This window comes from Drosophila ananassae, chromosome 3R (assembly GCF_017639315.1).
Source record: "Drosophila ananassae strain 14024-0371.13 chromosome 3R, ASM1763931v2, whole genome shotgun sequence".
NCBI classification, from domain to species: Eukaryota; Metazoa; Arthropoda; class Insecta; order Diptera; family Drosophilidae; genus Drosophila; species Drosophila ananassae.
The window spans coordinates 5,517,399-5,540,320 of NC_057930.1; the positions used below are offsets into that span (position 1 = coordinate 5,517,399).

Below are 22,922 nucleotides of genomic sequence, written 5' to 3' on the forward strand. Positions count from 1 at the left end.
AAGATGGTATTTGGTACAGATTCTATTTTGGGAAAAACAATCTGATTTGTCGAATTTCAAAAGGATCGGCCGACTATATCCTATAGCTGTCATATAACTGATTGATCGGAAATGCTATAACTACGTTGTTTTTCAAGTTAGAAGCATGGGAGTTTCAATGGATTCCTCTTTTGGCAAAATAATTCGATATGCCAAATTTCATAAGGATCGGCCGACTATATACGATCCGCTATATATCTAATAATATAAGATGCGTGGCGCCACCTAGCGGACTGCGACTCAACTGCAAGGGTATATCAACTTCGGCTCCGCCCGAAGTTAGCTTTCCTTTCTTGTTAATTGTAATATTGTTATTTATGTAATATTGTATACTTGTGAATAAATTGAAAATTTTTGGAACTATACATTAATCGAACGTCATTCATCTATAAGAAAATATTAGAAAAAGCAAATTCATGCTTCGTCGTTGAATTATTTAACCTCTAATTTTCAAACTAACCTAAGAGAGAAAATAGAGATGATGAAATGAAAATAGAGAGAGAGGAATACTAGAAGTTTCACTTCTGTCTTGCGTAGGCTTGACACACCCTTTTATTTTTAAATTTTTTTACGGGCAATAATGGGCTAATTTTTATGTAAAAATGGTACCTCCGCTTTACAACCGCGCCAAAAATTCAATTCATTTTTTTTATTTCCGATAACACTTTTACGCACCGCAAGATAATAATTTTTTGAAGCGACTCCGGCCGACTGCCCGTCTCGGGATAAATAATAATTATTTCTTAACAAAAAAATTCCTAGATACTCTCCAAATATAGCCATGTATCGTGTAAAAAAATTGAATAATTATATTCGCTCAGAAATTATACGCGGTACTCGTGTGAATATAACACGAAGAACGAAACATCTTCGACCCTATAAAGTGTATATATTAAGGGGTGGGTTTGCGCGGCTAAAAAATTGACAATTTTCAAAAAATTTCTTTTATATACAGAATAAAAATTTTTATTGCAACTTTTAAGTTTCTTAAATATACATATATAAAGAAGAATTTGGGAAATTTTCTGAAAAAAATATTAAGCAGCCAGCCATTGAGACGTCATTTTCCAAGGTCCCTTGAAAAAAGGTGCTTTCGCGTTGATATCACAATTCCTCACAGAATCATCTAAAATGAAAAAACTAAATAGTACAGACCTAAAACTGAACAAAGGAAAAAAAAAATGAAAATTGGATTTTTGGGACACATTTTTGCAAAAAAATTACAATTTTGGTGAAAATTGTTGAACATTTTTTTTTTCAAAAATCCTTCATTCAAGTTTTAGAGAATTGTATCTCGAAGGCCTGTGCAAAATTTGATCAAGATCGGTTAAGTAGTTTCCGATAAATCTTTACAACCGACTTCGAAAACACAGTTTTGAGAAAAACTCGTTTAAAGTTTGCGCTCTGCCTATACCTGACCTCCATGGTCAACCTTTTTAGAACGGTTTCTTTGAAACTTTTATTCAAATTGACTTTAAAATTTGGGAGAATATTCTCAAGATTATACTCAAGATATTCTCAGAATTCTATAAAAACAATAAAAAAGAATCGATTTCTTTGAAGCCGCAAAGCCCACCTAACCCCTTAAAGAATAGCATCAACGGCTGATTGAAAATATGAAATTATGAACTCCTATTTAATTTAATAAAATATTTTTTAAATAAGTATAATAAATACATTAAAATTATTTCGGGTTTTTCCCTAAATCAAAAATTAAAACATGGTATGATTTACTGTTTTCAATAAGAAAATACTTTTACATACATACATTTCAAAAATGAAATACTAAAAACAATGATGGACGTCACAATTACACGGCCTCCCTAATTCAATATATGGGAAAATTTTCATCAATTTCTTTTCTTAGACGTACCGCGGAAACTGTGGGTGATGTTTGTTCTGGACTTTGGTTTAGGGGAGCAGGTGAAATTATACGTGGAGATTTTTTACTGTCGGCTTGTGTAATAGTTTTACTATCGTAGTAATTAGTAAAACAAAACAAAAACCATTATTTTTCAACTTATTTAGAATTTAGTGTGGGCGAGCGACCGTCATACCCAGAGGAACTAACGTCAAACGCGTTTTACTTGAAAAATATTTTTCAATATTTTCAATATTTTTGTTTTACATTTTTGCCAATATTGAGCTAGGGACCCTAGCTGTATTACTTTTTTCCTGTAACCCCTCTATTCTCATCTCATTCATGAAATAGTCATAGAATACTTAAGATTTCGCTTACAAAAATTATCTCGCTTTGTACATTTTACTTGAGTGCATGTATTCGGAATCTTCGGATAAATAGAATTATTTCCATACCAAAATCATAGTATTTCCGAAAAAATATAACTATTGCTTTTAATGGCGTAATTAACATCGGGGATAATGAAGAAGCAACTGTGAGAAGAGCCGGGGCAAACAGTGGGGTAGAAGACAGTGAAGAAGAGTTGTGGGGGAAGCCCACATGAAATGAGAATAAAAAACTGTGGCCGGGAAGAGCACGACCAGCAATATCACTGTGAACGGCAGTCCACGCGGTGATGACCTGCATGACTTGGCGTGCGCGAGGAGACTCTATATATAGCCGAAGAATTAAAAATTTTCTGTAGGCAACCGATCTAAATGAATTTTATACCAATTGAAAGGTATTGTTTTAATTAGATAATTTTTGACAAACATTTCTAAACATTTTCCAAAAGTTTGTGAGACATTAGGGTAAAAGTAAAAAAATTTGGAATCATTAATGTGTGTGGACACATTTTAGTCCCCAGATAGAATATTTTTATATATTTGCATTCTAATGCTAAATACGCGTCGATTGGTACCTCAATAGATTCGCGAAAAAATTCGATTTTTTCTACTTCTTCAAAATGAAGCCAATGTGCGTCGGTTTGTCTGTTGGCATGCAGGTCATCACCTCGTGGACTTCTGTCCACAGTGATTGAGTAGGGTAGGATTGTTTGAGGTGTTTCTTTCCAAACACAAAAAGCATGCAACGCTCAATTTTTTTGGTGAATCTATACATCGAAAGGTTAATTACAGAATGGGTGGAAAATAGGAGTATATCCGGGTATCATATGGTAGGGAAACTCGACTATAGTCACACGACTAGTTAAACTAGACTTGCAAAACTAGTAAGTGGTTTTGGAAAACAAAATTTTAAAATACAAAAATGGATGAAATCCTTTAGATTTGTATTAAAATTTCGTAACCTAATGAACAAAAGAGAAAAGCGATCTTCGGGCAGAGCCGAAGGCGATATACATTTGCAGTTAAGGAGCAGTTATATTAAAAGATATATATTGAAAATATCAGATATCGTTAGTCGATTCTTAGTCGAATAGCTTAAAAAATCCAATTTAGCAAACCCAACACGTTTTTTGATTTTTATCTTCTATGTATCTTTAAAAGAAAGTTGTATAATGGAATATATAAAATTAAGTCAACAGTTAAAAAGGTTGGGGCCTTAGAAAAAAAAGAAAAATATTATGCCCTAAAATAAATTCATCCAAAAAGTCCCATTCTTCTAACTTGAAAAAAATACCAAAGTTATGGCGTTTCCTATGAATCAGTCAGCTATTGAATTTAGTGGACCGACCCCCGGAAAGCTTTAAAACTCAGATAATTTTTGGCGTAGAAACCGACTAAGAAGGATCAAGAATATATATACTTTATATATACCGGGATGTCTCCTTCACTGCGTTGCACACTTCTGTAAGTGAATGTAATTATATGTGAAGATTTTCGTTGACTATAATTCTGCTTTGGTATTTCAAAAACCAAAAACAAGGGTAACGAACTAGATGTACGAAAAGAATCCTTCCAGCACTAAAAACGCATCTTTCCACTCGCCCTTACTAACAAATTCATGCCCTTTCATAATTGTTTCGCAGCTGCAATCGATAACAATTTAAATCCATTGCTGCCAATAAAAAATTATTGCAGCCACCATCGTCACAGAACTTCGAGAGGAATATCCTATGACTGTCGTCTGTCAAGCCACAGTCACAATTGTCGTCAATTGTCTCCACCACCCCGCAAAATTCTCCATACTGGCAGGGCTTAAATGGAGCCTAGGGCATGAACCCCATTAGCCACAGGCGACAAGGCATGTAAGCCATCGTTCATTCAGCCAGTCCCTCGATCCGCTGAGCTTTTTCTCTTCATAAAAACGCTAGCAAAGAAACACACAGAGGGGCAGGAATCCCACCAGATGCCTAATGGCCGAGCAACCGAAAGAGACAAACTATTCAAAATAAAAATTCATTGCCAAAATGTTCAAAAATTGGTGAACGAAGAATTGAGGGAAAATACTCGTTCGGCGGCAGAAAAAATGTATAAAACATACATAAAATGGGGATGTCCATCGGGGACCTCTAAGAAAAATTTGCTTTGAAAAACTATTACGGTGTCGACGAAAAAATATCACTCAGACGCGCAGGCAACAGAACATAAAAAAGCAAACAAGGCCAGGCTATTGGCACTATTGAGTCGACACTTCGCGGCACTGCGGCAGCGAATAGAGGACGAGGCGGACGAACTGCGACAATACGCATCAAAAAAATGATGCGTATTTGCGTTCATACCGCCGCGGGCTCCGCACATGGGCGGACTATGGAAGGCAGGTGTCAAATCTGCAAAGCACCTACTCCTAAGAGCGGTGGGCAACGCGAGATTGACCGCAGAGGAGCTGCAGACCGTCCTGGTTGGAATCGAAGCCGTGATGAATTCGCGGTCCCTGTGCGCCCTCCATCAGGACCCAAGCGACGGCGAGGCGTTGACTTTCGGGCACTTGTTGACAGGCGGGCCGCTCATCGCCCCACCAGCAACGCGGACCCCGGACCAGCAGGGCCTAACGTGCTTGCGGCGATGGCGGCTTGTCTCGTCAATCAAGCAAACGTTTTGGCAGCGATGGTCCCGGGAGTACGTCTTGGGCCTTCAGGTGCGGTCGAAGTGGCATCGGGAGCAGGAAGACATCAGGAAGGGCGATCTGGTCCTGGACGGAAGGGTCAGGGGCGCCGTCGTGAGGACTAGCGCTGGAACGATCTTCAAGAAGGCGATCCATAAACTGGCTAGGCTGCCGGTTAGTTGAAGCCGGATGGAGGCCTTCAACGGGGTGGGTGTAGAATAAATTGACGGTCGAGAAAAAATTGAAGTCTAGTCTAAGTTAGCATAGGGCGGAACGGGAGCGAAATAAAGTTGCGCTCTCTGGCGAATTCGACGCGCTTCGCCGCAATAGATAAGCTAGGCTTAAGTTCTTTTGGTTAAAATATAGCGAATTATAACGTTGAGTCGAACGCTTTTGTCTTCTTTTTCGTCGTTGTAAAAAATTATAGTAAACAGCCACTTTTAATTTTTTTCGAAAGTAAGAGGTAAACTAATCTCAGTAAACAATCGTTACACACATCACATCATTGGAAGAACTTACTCCACAGTTAAGACAGTTAAGAATGTAAGTAATCGTAATCTGAAATATAAATATTTAAATGATCCATGGATTGGCCACATAGTAACTTATTTTAATGCTTGGGTTATGTTAAACTGTACTATTTGCACGAGTCCCTATTTTGTATTCAGACTCCAAAGCCAAAGCAATTACCGCATAATAAATCAATTCTGAGTGCTCTGAATTCACTACTCCCACACCCTGTCCGATCCAAAATCCCAGTTTAGCCAACTGCAATCACTCATGCTGGGAGTCGATTGAGTTGCTCCTGATATGGTGTCCTGTCCTGTGGGGTGGGTGTTCGAGGTTGACAGTTACAAAAGTTGGTAGCCTCAATTTGATTCGCAAGATCTGAAATAGCAGCGGCGAAATGCGAAAAGAAATAATGGGAGTGTACAACAAAAAAGTCAAATTTAAATGGGGACAACACGTAAAAGCATACTTGAATTTAAAATATTTTATTGTGAAATTCGTTTTATGAATTCTATATCAAGCTCAAATACCAAATGGTCTATTAAAGGTTTTTATAGTCTTTTGGATAAAAAGCAAATATGTGACCTGGCATATGACATCGAGATTGATTGACGTGCAAATTGAAAAGAAATTGTAAAAAATAAAAAAAATCCAATTGTAAAGGCTCTGCATTGAAGCACTTGCCATTACGTAAAGCGAGGAGCTTTAGGAACCGCAGTTGGCGGAAGGCGGCGCCATCTATGGAAAAGGTGTAGGTGTTGGTATTGAGGAAGCGCCTGGAACAATTGAATTCCGGTAGTTCGCCATTTGTGGACCCCAGGAGCCAGCCCGCCTAAAATCCGCCGTCGGTCTGGTTATGAGTGTAGGTAGGATCATTCCCAAGCGAGAGATTGAGCTGACTAGACGGTTGAAGCAAGGCTGCTTAGAAGGTAGCAAGAAAATATCCGAAGATCCCGCTGGCATTGGAGTTAATTTATTTTGGGGACGCCCAAAGGCTCCACATTGTCCTCCGGCTTACTGGAGGTGTGAAAGTGGGGGATTGGAGAAAACCCGGGGTGAGTGTTCTAATGGTCAAGGGATAGGGCTTAGTCACGAATCTAGTTTTGGCAGGCCCGAGCGGAATTTCGTATTGGCTACTCCCAGGACGCCAAGGGAAAGGAGTCAAGGTTGCTCGAGGAAGCCAGTCCACTCAAAGGCGGACAAGAAGAGCACCAAGGAGGAGCAGTAATCCCAGCCTGAACTAGGGTACCGCAGCAAGTTCGCTTCGAACCGAAGCTAGGTTCGAGCGAACGGAGGAGCGCAGAAGAGGCGCTAATCGCAGTTTAGCGCGATAGACCGGAATGTGAGGGAGGAAAACCGCGGAGGTGTCCCCTTGTTAGAAGGTCCAGGCTGAAGGGATTCCAGCCTAGGATCCGACCCAGCAGTGAACCCATGAAACCGGCAAAGTGATTTTAAGGCTCCTGGAGTCGTATCAAAAGTTCAGTTAAAAACTAAAGTAAAATGATAGAGTTTTAAACGGAAAAAAAAAATCATGTGGTTTAATCGGGGAACCAGCCCTCATCAAAAATGTATTGTCGCTACAAATTGTGATTTCTTTCTTGGTTTTATTTGTCTGTGCCGACCCCATTGGGGAACTAGGTTTTTTTATCGTGTAAAACTTTGTTTCAGCGGCCCATCGAAAGCGTTTTCGGCGTGGGAGTTTTTTTGTGAGTAAAACCTACAAATTTGTATTATTTGACATCCTTTTTGATTTTAATTCCTGGTGTCCCGACAAATCCGGACTCTAAGAGTCAAAAGTTCTTTTAAGCCCCTTTTGGTTCCTTTGATTTTTTCCATTTTTTTTTTTTAAATTAATACCCAGCCTTACGCTTTGATTTGCTTGATTATGAATCAATGTCATTAAATTCGATGGATTTTAACTTGTCCTATTTTGTATGCCAATTTTAATATTATATGTACGCTTTGATATTTATTTTATTTATTTATTTAAATTTTATTATCTTAAGTTTTATGTACTCATTTGCAATGATCAATTTTTATATGTATTTTCTGTCGTATTAATAAATATTTTATAATGTTCTAAACACTAAGAATTATGCCGCAGCTAGCCGGGATTAGGTAGTAGGAGTAACCAAGAAAAGGGGTCGCTCGCATTATGCGGAACCGGAGCGATCATTGGTCGGGACTTTTTCCGGAGAGTATGTCGTCGAGAGCACGCATTTGTAAGTTGTGACCCAAACTCCCGAAATCCTCAAGCAATAGGATCAGGAACCAGTCTGTGGGCTATGCAACCAGACATAGCCACGGTTGTCAACGGTTGCTATCAAAACATAAACATGAGTATCTAGCCTACAGTAGTGGTAAAACGAGTAGGAACACAGAGTATGGAAATAATTTGTTCTCTGTCCACGTTACACCTTACTATAGGCAGAGAAAAAAATCTAATTTCTAATTAAAAATTCCAAATAAATATCCACACCTGCTTAATCAAACGCTTAGGAAATGCAAGCGTATTTTGTCCTTGGATGAAACGCTTGACCACGGGTGATTAGGTCAGATGTGGGTAGTTTTGTCATCAAAAAATAAAAAATAAATAAATAAAATATATTTATTAGCATGTTCGTGACATTCGAAGAGTATGCAGCGTCGGTCATCTTTTTATAAAGATTGCTGCAGACCACGATGGTCATCATAGTGAACATGCCTAGCTGCAAACATAGAGAGGTGTTAAACGCAGGAATACAGGAAGAGGGGGATTATGCTAATGAGGCAATTAGTGCAATTTCCTTTACTTCGTCTGTCCGCGGTTTGCACCAAATGTTTTATTGTCGCAGACTTGCGATAAGCAGCCTTGAGAAATGATAGATATTGAGAAATTTTATATCGGTAAATTTTAATTTTTGTTTTTGTCTTTGAATGAATGTTTGATGTTATCTAAAATTATATAAATTTTGTTTTAAATTTTGTATGAGGTTTAAAATCTTCACTTATTTAATACTTGAATAGACTCTTATTTTAGAGACAGAAATTAAAATCTGTTTATCACAGCTCTGTACAGTTAAACGAGTTATAGCCAGACGAGGGAAGCGCAACAGCAAGTGCAGGGTAGTAGAAAAGGGTTCATTGACCTAAAGTAGATAAGAATTGCAGGCGAGCTGCAATTCTATGTGTGAAAAAGAGAAACAAGAATTACATAATTCGGGGTCGTTGACTTCTGGGCTGTGATAATTGATAATTAATTATTCACAGCTGATTTTATTTACTGAGCCAAGTCATTTTAATATTTGTATTTATTATTTTAGGAAATTAATTATTATTATTTACTTATTTATTTATTTATTTGCTTATTTATTTGTCTATTCATCTAATTAGTTTGATTTAGTGTTAAGAATTATATGGCGGTTCGTTTATTCTGGTTTATTTATGAAAGTAGTCCAAAATAAAATTCAAAAATTGAAATTATCAATACGAAGTCGATTTAGTTTGTTAAAATGGATTTGTCAAAGCCGAGGGGTCTCCTGGCACACCTCCAAATGTGTGCTATGTGACAGGACATTGTCAAGCGCGCTGTTTATTGAGATTATTTTATCTCGCCGCGAAAACGAAAGGACAAATAGGTGGCTGTAGAAATTAAATTAAATTGTGAAAGAAACGAACGAAAAACGAAAATGCGTGCACTCTTCGACGTTATAAATTCGATTATATTCAATCAACAAAAACTTAAGCCTAGCTTATCTAGTGCGGCGAAGCGGGCGAATTCATGGGAGAGCGCAAGTGAGAGCTTCACTTGCGCTCCCGCTCCGCCCTAAACTAACTTATACTAGACTTCATACAATTCCACTTAATTATCTACATCTAATTATACACCGGCCCCGTTGAAGGCCTTCCTTAGGCTTCAACTATTGGCAACCTTGCCAGCTTGTGGACTGCTCTCCGAAATAGTGCTCCTCTACTCGTCCTGACGTCGGCGACCCTGACCCTTCCGTCCGCGCCGGCGTGAGTCTCGACGACCCTGGCGGTGATCCACTGTGGCGCCCGAGCAGGGTGCTTTAGCCAAGGCTAGTTGTGGTCATAAGTTTCATAAGACATGTCTCCAGGCTCATGCTAAATCCAAGGGTTCGTGTCCAAAGTGCAAGACCGCCAAAGTCCTTATGTCGTCTCAACCCCAAGCCACCGAACCGTTAGCTCCTGAGCCTGCAGTTAATATGGCTCAAACCATTGAATCGGTTGTTTCCCAGCAGTTGCGAGGGTTGCAAAATGAGTTGCTAACGCAGTTAGCCGACCAGATGCGGCAACTAATTGAGGTCAATGTAGCAGCGCACCTTCAGCCAAACCGAAACAACGAGTTTGCCCAAAACCCACACCCGCAATCCTTCCTTCCGCCGATTAGATGAAGGGCCATCTTTGTCGCGACCAATGTCAGCTTTCTCGAACTCGGATCTAGCGAACCGTCCAGATAAGGTTGGACATATTATATTCAATAGAATTTTGATTCCTTCTACGACGGGTTGTTTAAAGACCCCTATGACTGAAAAGGAGCTTATAGAAATCCTCAGAAGGAATTTGCGTCCCGAAATAAGACACGAACTTCTCAATTTAGCCAGCGACTCCGTACAGCGTCTAAGGGATGGGTGTAGGCGCAGGGAAAGCTTTTTAGAAGACGTTAAACGGAGTTATGGATACCAGAGACCGGCTCCGTTTCGCAAGCAAATAGCAGAATTAGTCGAAGATATGGAACCCGATGATGCTACTGAGTTTTCGGCTGCAGAAATAATTGATGAGATAGATGCACTAGCATTAGTTTGTTGGAACTGCAGGAAGGAAGGGCACCGCTACCATGACTGCGAGGAAAAGAGAAAGATTTTCTGCTATGGGTGTGGCACCCCAAATACTTATAAACCATCATGCAAATGTCAAAATAGACGGGAAGGTGAACACACGACCACACCAACAGTCGTGTGTTCCACGTCGAAATTTCGAAAGTCAGGAGAAGCATTAAATTGTTTGTCCAATTTGGCTGTATGCAGAGGTTCGCTTGTTAGACCAAACGGTATTAGGTCTTCTGGACACAGGTGCTTCAGTCAGTGTCCTAGGTGGGAAGTTGGCTGAGGATATTATAAGAAAACGTATACCCCTTAAACGTAGCTTTGGACTACTTGCCACTACTTGGACTATCACTACTGCAGATGGTCACAAGCAGGAAGTAATAGGGCGGCTGCGCAGTCCTATAAGCTACGAAAACAAAACAAAAGAATTAGAGCTTTTTATAATTCCTTCGCTTAGCCAGGACCTGTACCTGAGTATAGATTTCTGGACCGCATTTGATCTTCTGCCACCCTACCCTAGGATTCGCACATCTTAGACGAGACTCAGAAGTTAGCCCTAGGAAAAGTAGTTAGAGAATTTCCTTCGTTTGCCATTTCTGGATTGGGGAAGACAAGCCTAATAGCTCACAGTATCGACGTAGGAGACGCAAAACGTAGGAGACGCAAAGACAGTGCTCGGTCATCTCCGGTGGTCTTAGTGCAAAAACCCGGCAAGGTTAGGTTGTGCCTAAACAGTAGAAAAGTCAATGAGGTAACGAAAAATGATGCTTATCCATTGCTGCAAATTGACGGTATCTTAAGCAGACTTCCGAAGGCGAATTTTATAACCAGCTTAGACCTAAAAGATGCCTATTGGCAAATACCCCTAGATCCAGCATCGCGGGATAAGACCGCTTTTACTATCCTTGGCCACTATACCAGTATAGAGTGATGCCATTTGGACTGTCAAATGCACCGCAAACCATGACCAGGCTTATGGAAAAAGTAGTGCCTAGAGAACTAAGGAATGAGGTATTCGTCTATCTGGATGATTTACTGATTGTGTCCGGCTCTTTTGATAGTCATTTGAAGGTCCTGAGTGCGATAGCAGGGCGTATGAAAATAGCAGGGTGTATAATTAGATGTAGATAATAAGTGGAATTGTATGAAGTATATAGTTAGTTTAGTATAAGTTAGTTTAGGGCGGAGCGGGAGCGCAAGTGAAGCTCTCACTTGCGCTCTCCCATGAATTCGCCCCGCTTCGCCGCACTAGATAAGCTAGGCTTAAGGTTTTGTTAATATGAATATAACCGAATTTATAACGTCGAAGAGTGCACGCATTTTTGTTTTCGGTCGTTTTTTTCGCATTTTAATTATTTCTACAGCCACCAATTTTTTCCTTTCGTTTTTCGCGACGAGATAAAATAATCTCGATAAACATTTTGGCGCCCCCGGGTGGACTGTAGTATAATTAATTAAATAAAAAAGCAACAAAAAATAGTGACAGTGACACATACATATATATACAATATATATAACATATATATATCCAAAAAGAGTTGCTCGCGACGGTTGTGGTGGTGAATTCACAAATAAGAAATTTAAGAATTCTCCGCGTCGCGAAATAAAACTTCTCCATAGCTGCTTCTGGAAGGATTCGTCGTCCCCATGCACTGCACCTGCATCAATTGTGAAAGGAAAGTGGCCGCAGGATTAGAGGATCCGAAAGCAGAACCCCAGGTATTTGTGCAAAAAATTGAAAGTTGAGATAAGACAAATTAAAATCCGTCTTGTGCTGGAATATTGCACCCTCCTTTCAATTCTTGGCGCATACGTACGTAGAAAAAATAGTAGAGCAAAAATAAATAACAACATATATAAAAATTCTAAAATTTTAATTATAAATATATGTGCTAACCTAAATGTACTGCCTGTGGATAAAATAAAAAAGAGAATATTGATATTATTTGCAATCACTGTCGCCCCCTACCCCTCGTTCTCGAATTTACAAATCTTCCAAATAAATACTAAAGTGCAGCCAAAAATTATTTTAATTATTTCAGATAAAATAAAGGTGCTTATATATTTGGTTTACATACATACAAATAGATGCAGCGATAATATTCTCGTTTTCGTTTCCCACCGTTATCCGCTGCTGTATGTATGTATGTATATGCACTTTTTGGCGCGTATAGTTTACCGGTCTGCCAAGTGACGCGCTCCCCTACAATTTGGTCAAGCATATTGGTTTCGGTGTCATTGGCGACCAACTATTGTTTTGGATACTTTGTGCCTCGACTATCAATAATTCGTTATCAATTAATTAATCAATTTAGATTTGGTTAAATTTAATAAATTATTTATTATATTTAAATAAGATTAATTAATTATTTTCGTTTTCGCATTTTCTTGTTGTTGAATTAAATTCAATAAATTTTTAAATACATTTTAGAAAAATTTAATAAATAAAAAATTTAATAAATTTTTAATATTAACATTTTAAAATTAATAAAAAATTTTAAATAAATTATTAAATCTTAAATTTGCATCGTTTTCGTTTTTGTATTGAAAAAACAAATTTTTTTAAAATGGAAAGTACTAAACAAAAACTTAATTCCACGACTCTTATTGACTTAAAAAAAAGATTAAATGTCAAAGTTAAAAGCATTCGCCGGTTGGAGGAACGTTTGGAAGATGGATCACTTCCTCTAAACAAAACCGAGCTAGAATGCAGGCTTCAGGTTTTAGATGAGGCAATTTCTAAAGCAAATGAGTTGCAAGACCAGATCGAGCAAATAGATGAAATGGATGATTTCGGAGCCGAGTTGGAAGAATTAGGAATAACTACGAAGGCAAGGATTATGTCCTTATGTAATGCCTTGAATTCAGCTGAAGACTCCCGTTCAGCTACTGCAATTTCTGCAGCCCCAACTCGAGCTCGACTTCCTAGTTTGGCATTGCCAAAATTCAGTGGAAATTATTCGGATTTCAAAAATTTCATAAGTCTTTTCGAGACATTAGTTGACAAAGATGTGAACATTCCAGTTATCGAGAAATTTAATCATTTAATTTCTTGCCTTTCTGGTGAAGCCTTAGGAACTGTCAAGGCATTCCAGGTCACCGAGAGTAATTACGCCAAAGCTATCGCTAGTTTAAAAAGAGTTTATGATAACGAATGTCTCATCTTTGCGAACCAAATACGTCAACTGTTCAGCCTTCCGAAAATTTCCCAGCCGTCTGCGTCGTCCTTGAGGGGTCTCATCGACACTGTATCATCAATTTATGGATCACTATTATCCATAGGAGATGATACTAAAATTGCAAACTCAATGATTATTCATTTAGTTTTGAGTAGAGTGGATCCAGTGACCAAGCAAAAATGGGAAGAGTCACTGGATTATGAGGAATTGCCGCTGTGGTCCGATTTCGAAAAAATACTAAATCGTAGATACCAGCATCTGTCCGCTGAAGAGACTGGCAAACCAAAACAAGAAAGAACTGGGTTCGGCAAGCAACTAAATAGAACTTCGTTGGCTTGTTCTTCTACCAACGCCAAACCAGCTTGCAGTTATTGTAACGCGAACAACCATTTTTTGGCCCAGTGTAGTCCGTTCGCTCGCCTTGCTGTAATGCAAAGGTTTGAGTTTGTTAAGTCAGCCTCCCTATGTTTGAATTGTCTGCGAAAAGGTCACACGGTAGCGAATTGTAAATCGACCAGGTGCCAAATCTGTTCAAGATCGCACCATAAACTTCTGCACCGATTTACAGTGACCGAAAATAGCTTAGCATTACCACCACCCACACAAAATCCTCCTCCAGAGTTAACGAATGATGGCCCTTCTACTTCACATGCTTTGCATGCGTCGTCTGTAGAAAGGGTTTTGTTAGCAACGTCGATCGTAAGCGTTCGCACAAAAAATGGTGAGCACATCTTGGCCCGAGCATTACTTGACTCAGGGTCACAAATGAATTTTATTACAGAAGATCTTGCTCAACGCTTACAGATCCGTAGGGAGGAATCGTGCATCAACTTGCTTGGAATTGGTCAAACTAATTCACAAGTTAAGAAAAAGATACACACCGTGGTGAAGTCGAGAGTCAATGGTAGCGAGTTTCCGTTCGACTTTTGGGTTTTGAAAACCATTTCAGGCTATCACCCTGATCAGTCAGTGAACGTAAAAGATTGGACCCTACCAAAGAACTTGCCGTTAGCAGACCCATATTTCTACAAACCTCAGCGGATAGATATGCTAATTGGAGCTGAGTCATTTTTCGAATTGTTGTCCGTTGGCCAAATAAAACAAGGTCCGAACCATCCCATCCTTCAAAAAACTCTCCTTGGGTGGATAGTGTCGGGAAAATATCTGGCAAATTCCTCAACTCCTCCACAGCCAGTCTCTAGTCTGAATTGCCAAGAGGAAGTATTAGAGTCAATAGACAAAAACTTGAAAAAATTCTGGTCGTTGGAAGAAGTTCCTTCTTCTAAAAAGATGTTGTCGCCAGAACAAGAGCTATGTGAGGAACATTATCGGAAGACTACAAGAATACTGCCTTCAGGTCGATTTGAAGTTAAACTTCCATTTAAGTCGGATCCAAGCGTTTTGGGCAATTCATTCGAGATAGCCAAACGCCGATTCCTGTCGCTCGAGAGAAGATTATCTCGAGATCCGAACTTAAAGAAAATGTATTTGGAATTTATGGAAGAATACGAATCCCTAGGCCATATGTCCCCTGCAAGCAATGACGTTCTTGCTTCTCCACACTACGTCATACCCCACCAGTGTGTCTTGCGGCCGCAAAGTACAACGACCAAACTTAGAGTCGTTTTCGATGCGTCCTGCAAGACATCCACACAAAAGTGTTTAAATGAGTTGTTGATGGTGGGTCCAACAATTCAGGAAGAACTTTACTCAACTCTTCTTAGATTTCGGCTAAACAAATTCGCTCTGGTAGCCGACATAAAAAAGATGTATCGTCAAGTGATGGTAAATGAAGCAGATCGACGATACCAGTTGATAGTGTGGAGAAAAGACCCGTCTGAGTCCTTGAAATTGTGCAAGCTCAACACCGTTACGTATGGCACTGCACCAGCCCCATTCCTGGCCATAAGGTGTTTGAAGAAGTTGAGTGAATCCGCGAAAAATACATTCCCTCGAGCTGCTAAAGTTATTGGGTCTGACTTTTACGTCGACGACATGTTAACGGGTGCTGGTTGCGTGGAGGAGCTAAAGACAATTAAGTCTGAAGTAACTCAGGTTCTTCAAAACGCTGGGTTTGAATTGAGCAAGTGGTTTTCAAACTCGCCTGAAGTTACTGCATCCGAGAGCACGGTTAAGCCAATAACACTTTCGGACTCAGAGCTGACAAAAACATTAGGAATCGTTTGGGTTCCTAAAGATGATGTATTTAAATTCGAAATTGATATGTCAGTCATGGGTCAAAGGGCGACTAAGCGGAATATTCTTTCGGTGACGTCAAAGCTTTTCGACCCTCTTGGCTTATTAAGCCCGATCCTTATTAAAGGAAAGATCCTGTTACAGGAACTTTGGCTCAATAAGCTAGATTGGGATGAGTCCATTCCACTGCACTTGGAAACCGCATGGAACAAGATTCAGCTTGCCTTGTCACAGTTAGAAGAGATCTCAATACCGAGATTTGTGATGAGTGAGCCAATGTCACCAATTGAAATTCATGCCTTTTCTGACGCATCGATGAGAGCCTATGGAGCCTGCGTCTATATCCGTTGCAAATCTGCAGAAGGTAGTAAAGTCTCATTGTTGACAGCAAAGTCGAAAGTAGCGCCGCTCAAGACAAAGACGCTCCCCCGTCTTGAGTTATGTGCCGCTCACCTTCTCGCGGACCTCTGTCGCAAAATAAAACCTCTTATCAAAGCACCGATCGAACGAAGTGTATATTGGTCAGATTCGGAAGTTTGTCTTCATTGGATTCGTTCCCATCCATCGTCGTTGTCAACGTTCGTATCAAATAGAGTTGCTGAGATTCAAGAGTGGTCAGAGGATAGCACGTGGCGGCATGTACCAACTAAACAGAACCCGGCAGATATTGTGTCAAGAGGTGGAGACGTAAAGGAAACGATAGAATCAATTTGGTTCACAGGTCCATCGTTTTTAACGGAGCCGGAAGATAAGTGGCCAACGAGCCCTCGGTTTGATCCGTCACCAGAGATTTTGCAGATGGAAGCAAAGAAGAGTGCGGTCGGACTGACTGCAATGGTCTCTACCTCATATTTGTTGGAAGTGATAGAAGGATTTTCCTCTCACTTAAGACTGCTGCGAGTGTTCGTTTACATGGTCCGCTTTATAAAGAAATGTAAAAAATTAGTAGTTCCTTCTGATAATGTACCTTCCCCTGTCGAATATCGAGACGCGTTTAATAAAATTGTCCAGATAGTCCAAGAGCACGAGTACCAAGAGGAAATTAAAAATGTTAGAAAAAATCTTGTTGTTAGCCCAAGCCTACAGAAGCTAAGTCCGTTTGTTCATGAAACCTCTCAGGCTGGGCTTACCTTTTCGTTGTTGCGGGTCGGGGGGCGACTAGCTAATGCTCCTATTTCGTACGATGCCAAGTTTCCAGTATTGTTGACGAAGCGCTCTCAATTTGTTCAGAGCTACGTCCGATACTTGCACGAGTCGAATTTTCATGTGGGTCCACGAGCACTAGTGAGTCTCTTGCGACAGCGCGTTTGGATAGTAAACGCGCAGGAAGTCTGCAGTCAGATAGTGCGGTCATGCATACGATGTTTTAAATGCAAGCCTCATCTGATGACTCAAATCATGGGAGATTTACCCCTAGATCGAGTTCGTGCTCTCCGCCCATTTTCCATATGTGGCGTGGATTTCTGTGGCCCTATTGAGACGACCTTGAAAATTCGTGGTAGGCCACCATACAAGTCCTACATTGCCCTGTTTGTTTGTTTTTCGTCTAAAGCAGTACATTTAGAAGTAGTTTCCGATCTGTCAACTGATTCCTTTCTATTGGCTTTTCAAAGGTTCGTTGGGCGCCGAGGATGTCCGCAGACCGTGCACTGCGACAACGCGACGAACTTCGTCGGAGCGAGTCGCCACTTCGCGGCACTGCGGCACCAGATCGAGAGCGAAGCGGACGAGCTGCGGCAATACGCATCAAAAAAAGGATGCGTATTTGCGTTCATACCGCCGCGGGCTCCGCACATGGGCGGACTATGGGAGGCAGGTGTGAAGTCTGCAAAGAACCTACTCCTACGAGCGGTGGGCAGCGCGAAGTTGACCGCAGAGGAGCTGCAGACCGTCCTCGTTGGAGTCGAGGCCGTCCTGAACTCGAGGCCCCTGGGCGCCCTCAGTCAGGACCCAAGCGACGGCGAGGCGCTGACTCCCGGGCACCTGTTGACAGGCGGGCCGCTCATCGCCCCACCAGCACCGCGGACCCCGGACCAGCAGGGTCTAACGTGCTTGCGGCGATGGCGGCTTGTCTCGTCAATCAAGCAAATGTTTTGGCAGCGTTGGTCCCGGGAGTACGTCTTGGGCCTACAGGCGCGGTCGCAGTGGCAGCGGGAGCAGGAGGACGCCAGGAAGGGCGATCTGGTCCTGGTCGCCGAGGACGACCAGCCGCCCCAGCAGTGGATCACCGCCAGGGTCGTCGAGACTCACGCCGGCGCGGACGGAAGGGTCAGGGTCGCCGACGTCAGGACGAGTAGAGGAGCATTGTTTCGGAGAGCAGTCCATAAGCTGGCAAGGCTGCCAATAGTTGAAGCCTAAGGAAGGCCTTCAACGGGGCCGGTGTATAATTAGATGTAGATAATAAGTGGAATTGTATGAAGTATATAGTTAGTTTAGTATAAGTTAGTTTAGGGCGGAGCGGGAGCGCAAGTGAAGCTCTCACTTGCGCTCTCCCATGAATTCGCCCCGCTTCGCCGCACTAGATAAGCTAGGCTTAAGGTTTTGTTAATATGAATATAACCGAATTTATAACGTCGAAGAGTGCACGCATTTTTGTTTTCGGTCGTTTTTTTCGCATTTTAATTATTTCTACAGCCACCAATTTTTTCCTTTCGTTTTTCGCGACGAGATAAAATAATCTCGATAAACACAGGGTTAACTCTGACCGTGGAGAAAAGTAAGTTTTGCATGCGCAGTGTGAAGTATTTGGGGCATATCATAGGTGAAGGGGTGGTGCGAAACGATCCGGAAAAGGTGTCGGCAATGGTAGATTTTCCCTTGCCGAAAACATTGAAGGCTTTACGACGGTTCTTAGGGATGGCTAATTGGTATCGGAAATTTATTAGTAATTTCGCTGCAGTAGCCGCGCAATTGACAGATCTGTTAAAACCGAAGCAAAGATTCGCTATGACCCCAGACGGACAGCTAGCTTTTGAGAAACTGAAAGAATTGTTAAGCTCGGCTCCGGTTTTGTGAAGCCCCGATTTCAGCAAGGCTTTCTCGATCCACTGTGATGCTAGTAGTACTGGCGTGGGAGGAGTTTTGGTGCAGAAATCGGATGAAGGGGATGAATGTCCGATAGCCTTCGTGTCGAAGAAACTTAACAAAGCACAGAGAAATTACACGGTAACTGAACAGGAGTGTTTGACAGCGATTATTTGCATGAACCGAATCTACCCGTATATTGAGGGTCACCAATTTCAGGTGATCACGGATCATGCATCGCTGAAATGTCTAATGGGGCAAAAAGATTTACACTCCCGATTAGGACGATGGGCCATTTCGCTGCAGCGTTTTAAATTTCAATTCGATCACCGTAAGGGCATCCTTAATGTCGTTCCGGATGCGTTGTCACGAGTGCATGAAGAAGAAGTAGCTGATTTAGATGCAAAACAGGGTCTTTTGATAGATTTAGAGTCGCCACATTTTCGGGATCCTGAATATTTAAAATTGATGGAGGGCATCGCAGCTAATTCAGAGAATTTGCCAGACCTAAAAATAGCGGATGGGTTGCTGTTTAAGAGGACCGAGCAGGTGACAGGCGAGCCAATTCACGACAGTATTTTTTGGAAGCTTTGGGTACCTACACAACTTGACCCGGAGATTTTAAAAAATGCACATGACGACCCGTTGGCGTCTCATGGAGGTATCCATAAAACTCTGGAGCGGATTCGGCGTTATTACTTTTGGCCAGGGCTGGTAAAAGATGTAAAGGAGTACGTGCAGGCCTGTAAGCTTTGTAAAACGACCAAAGCCCCAAACCAAACCTTACCCCCAATGGGAGTGGCTCACGAATCACAACGAGCATTCCAAAAGCTTTTTATGGACTTCTTAGGACCCTATTCTCAATCTAGGAGCGGTAACGTAGGGATCTTTATTGTTCTCGACCACTATAGCAAATTCGTCTTTCTAAAAGCGGTAAAGAAGCTAACGGTTGACACAATCGTCAAGTACCTACAGCAGGAATTATTCCATACCTTTGGAGTTCCTGAAAATGTGGTATCGGATAACGGTTCGCAATTTCGAGCGGAAATGTTTCAAAAATTGTTGCGTGATAACAAAATTTCACACACCCTCACAGCCGTGCACTCTCCTCAAGCGAACGCTTCAGAAAGAGTCAATCGCTCAGTGATTGCCGCTATTAGGTCTTACATACGGGAGGATCAGAAGGACTGGGATGAGCATCTCAGTAGCATTTGTAGTGCTCTCAGATCCGCGGTGCACTCGAGTCTAGGTACCACCCCGTATTATATGGTCTTTGGCCAGCATGTTATGACCTATGACCTCGGGGGCGACATATAAGCTACTTAGGGCTTTGTCCTTATTGGATGACAAGTCGGTAGCCTTTTCGAGGCAGGACTCCTTAGAGATTGTTCGACAGCATGCTTTGAAAGTGATGAGGCAACAACAGGAAAAGAATGAGCGAAATTATAATCTCCGCTCGAGATCGGTGGCCTACAACGAAGGACAAGAAGTGTTCCGAAGAAATTTTAAGCAGAGCAATTTCCAGACGGGTTATAACGCGAAGTTGGGACCGGCTTTCGTGAAGGCTAGAGTAAGGAGAAAGATTGGAAATGCCTATTATGAGTTGGAGGATCTACAGGGTCGACTGATTGGGAAATATCATGCAAATTACATTAGACAGTAGGATGTGCAAGTGCTGTGGTGATCATCCTTGGGAAATTGGAACCCCAAGTCTGATCTTGAGGGGGGAGTACTTATTGTAGCACTTGCCATTACGTAAAGCGACCCCTAGTAGCCGCAGTTGGCGGAAGGTGGCGCCATCTATGGGAAAGGTGTAGGTGTATATATTGAAGGAGCGCCTGGAACAATTGAATTCCGGTAGTTCACCATTTGTGGACCCCAGGAGCCAGCCCGCCTAAAATCCGGCGTCGGTCTGGTTATGAGTGTAGTTAGGATCATTCCCAAGCGAGAGATTGAGCTGACTAGACGGTTGGAGCAAGGCTGCTTAGAAGGTAGCAAGAAAATATCCGAAGATCCCGCTGGCATTGGAGTTAATTTATTTTGGGGACGCCCAAATTGTCCTCCGGCTTACTGGAGGTGTGAAAGTGGTGGATCGGAGAAAACCCGGGGCGAGTGTTCTAATGGTCAAGGGATAGGACTTAGTCACGACTCTAGTTTTGGGAGGCCCGAGCGGAATTTCGTATTGGCTACTCCCAGGACGCCAAGGGAAAGGAGTCAAGGTTGCTCGAGGAAGCCAGTCCCACTCAAAGGCGGACAAGAAGAGCACCAAGGAGGAGCAGTAATCCCAGCCTGAACTAGGGTACCGCAGCAAGTTCGCTTCGAACCGAAGCTAGGTTCGAGCGAACGGAGGAGCGTAGAAGAGGCGCTAATCGCAGTGTAGCGCGATAGACCGGAATGTGAGGGAGGAAAACCGCGGAGGTGTCCCCTTGTTAGAAGGTCCAGGCTGAAGGGATTCCAGCCTAGGATCCGACCCGGCATTGAACCCATGAAATCGGCAAAGTGATTTTAAGGCTCCTGGAGTCGTATCAAAAGTTCAGTTAAAAACTAAAGTAAAATGATAGAGTTTTAAACGGAAAAAAAATACACAAAAAAAAAAAAAATAAATCGGGAAAAAGTAAAGGCAAACAAAGGACAAAAAGAAATTTATTAACGTAATTGTCCTAGTAGTTTAATCGGGGAACCAGCCCTAATCGGGAATGTATTGTCGCTACAAATTGTGATATTTTCTTTTTTTTAAATTAATACCCAGCCTTACGCTTTGATTTGCTTGATTGATTCATAATAGTATTAAATTCTATGGATTTTAACTTGTCCTATTTTCTATGCCAATTTTTAAATTTTATGTGCGCTTTGATATTTATTTTATTTATTTATTTACATTTTATTATCTTAAGTTTTATATACTCATTTGCAATGATCAATTTTTATATGTATTTTCTGTCGTATTAATAAATATTTTATAATGTTCTAAACACTAAAAATTATGCCGCAGCTAGCCGGGATTAGGTAGTAGGAGCACCCAAGAAAAGGGGTCACTCGCAGGATGCGGAACCGGAGCGATCATTGGTAGGGTGGGCACGCGAGAGTCGCCCCATGACACCTGGGTGACTCTTGGTTAGGTGCGGGAAGGGAACCCCCCATCTCTCACCATCTATAGGAAATCGGGACTCTTTCCGGAGAGTATGTCGTCGAGAGCACGCATTTTTAAGTTAGATCCCTACCTGGAGAGGCACCCTTGGGAACCGTTAATTAACACCTTCCTTGCCGACGAGCCGAAGCCGGATATTCCAGCGTGCGCTGGTTCCCATGTTTTACCACTCGCCTCAGCCCATAAATGATTGTAGGAGTTAGCGTTCGTTACAGCATTTTCCCAGTAACTTCCAAGTGAAAAAAAGCCTTAAACCAAACCGCAAATAAATCAATTCCCACGCCTAAGATAATTTAACATATTTATATTTATGCCATGATTGCCTATATATCCATACTCTTCCGCACGACAATCGCATTACTCGTGTAAACAACAATGAAGTTGCCGAATTATCGCCGGCTGTCAGTTTGGAAAATTTTTTTTTGAAAATACAAGGGCATGTTATTTTCAAAAAACACGAACGGCAAATAACAATTCAATTCATTTATTTGACTAGCAAAAATTGCTGTCGTGTCAATATCTCTCCTATTATTGTTGTCCTAGCGTTCTACAGTTTTCTGCTTTTTTTTCAAGCATTCCTATATATGTCAGAGGGATACGAAACTAAAATACTCGAATTGGTTTTGTCGCTTGACAGTTGGTGGATGTGACTACACGTCGAATGGTTGCCTTCTCATATGCAAAAATAATAAATTACGGGCGGAGAGTCAAATAAATCGAATTCAGTGTCGGGGTAAAAATAATGTTTAGCCAGCTTTTTATGCAACTAAAGTAGCAGAGTGAAATAATATCAGCTAGTCTATGAGTTTTAATTAGCTTTCTTAGTAATTTGAATAAGTTGATGCATTTCGTAATCATAGTCTTTAATTTTGGTTAAAAATAAATGAGAAATTTATCCACATTTGCCCTGCCATTCCTTAATCAGTATTTCTGGCACCCCGGCGCATCAAAAATCAGCCAATCATTCTTACGGGAATTTCTTCGCTCTTGTCATGTTGCATTTTCAACGACACACAATCACGAGGGCGCGGAACAATTGCAATGCAATATCAACTATTTTTAATGTCCTAAACTGATAAGTAACCTTACTGTTA

General features: G+C 41.4%; 1 protein-coding gene across 5 annotated transcripts in view; it reads right to left on the bottom strand.

The window, feature by feature from the left end:
• LOC26514811 (transmembrane protein 65) overlaps positions 1-22,922 on the bottom strand; it is a 39,883-nt gene that overhangs the window by 5,425 nt on the left and 11,536 nt on the right. Inside the window, exon 2 of one of the 5 annotated variants that reach the window (XM_044716116.1) lies at positions 5,645-5,833. The exons of the other annotated variants lie outside the window; for them this stretch is intronic. Within the exon in view, the coding sequence (XP_044572051.1) occupies positions 5,724-5,833 (110 nt within the window). The 3' untranslated portion in view covers positions 5,645-5,723. Of the gene's footprint in view, positions 1-5,644; positions 5,834-22,922 lie in introns of those variants that run through there. 5 annotated transcript variants of the gene reach the window in all.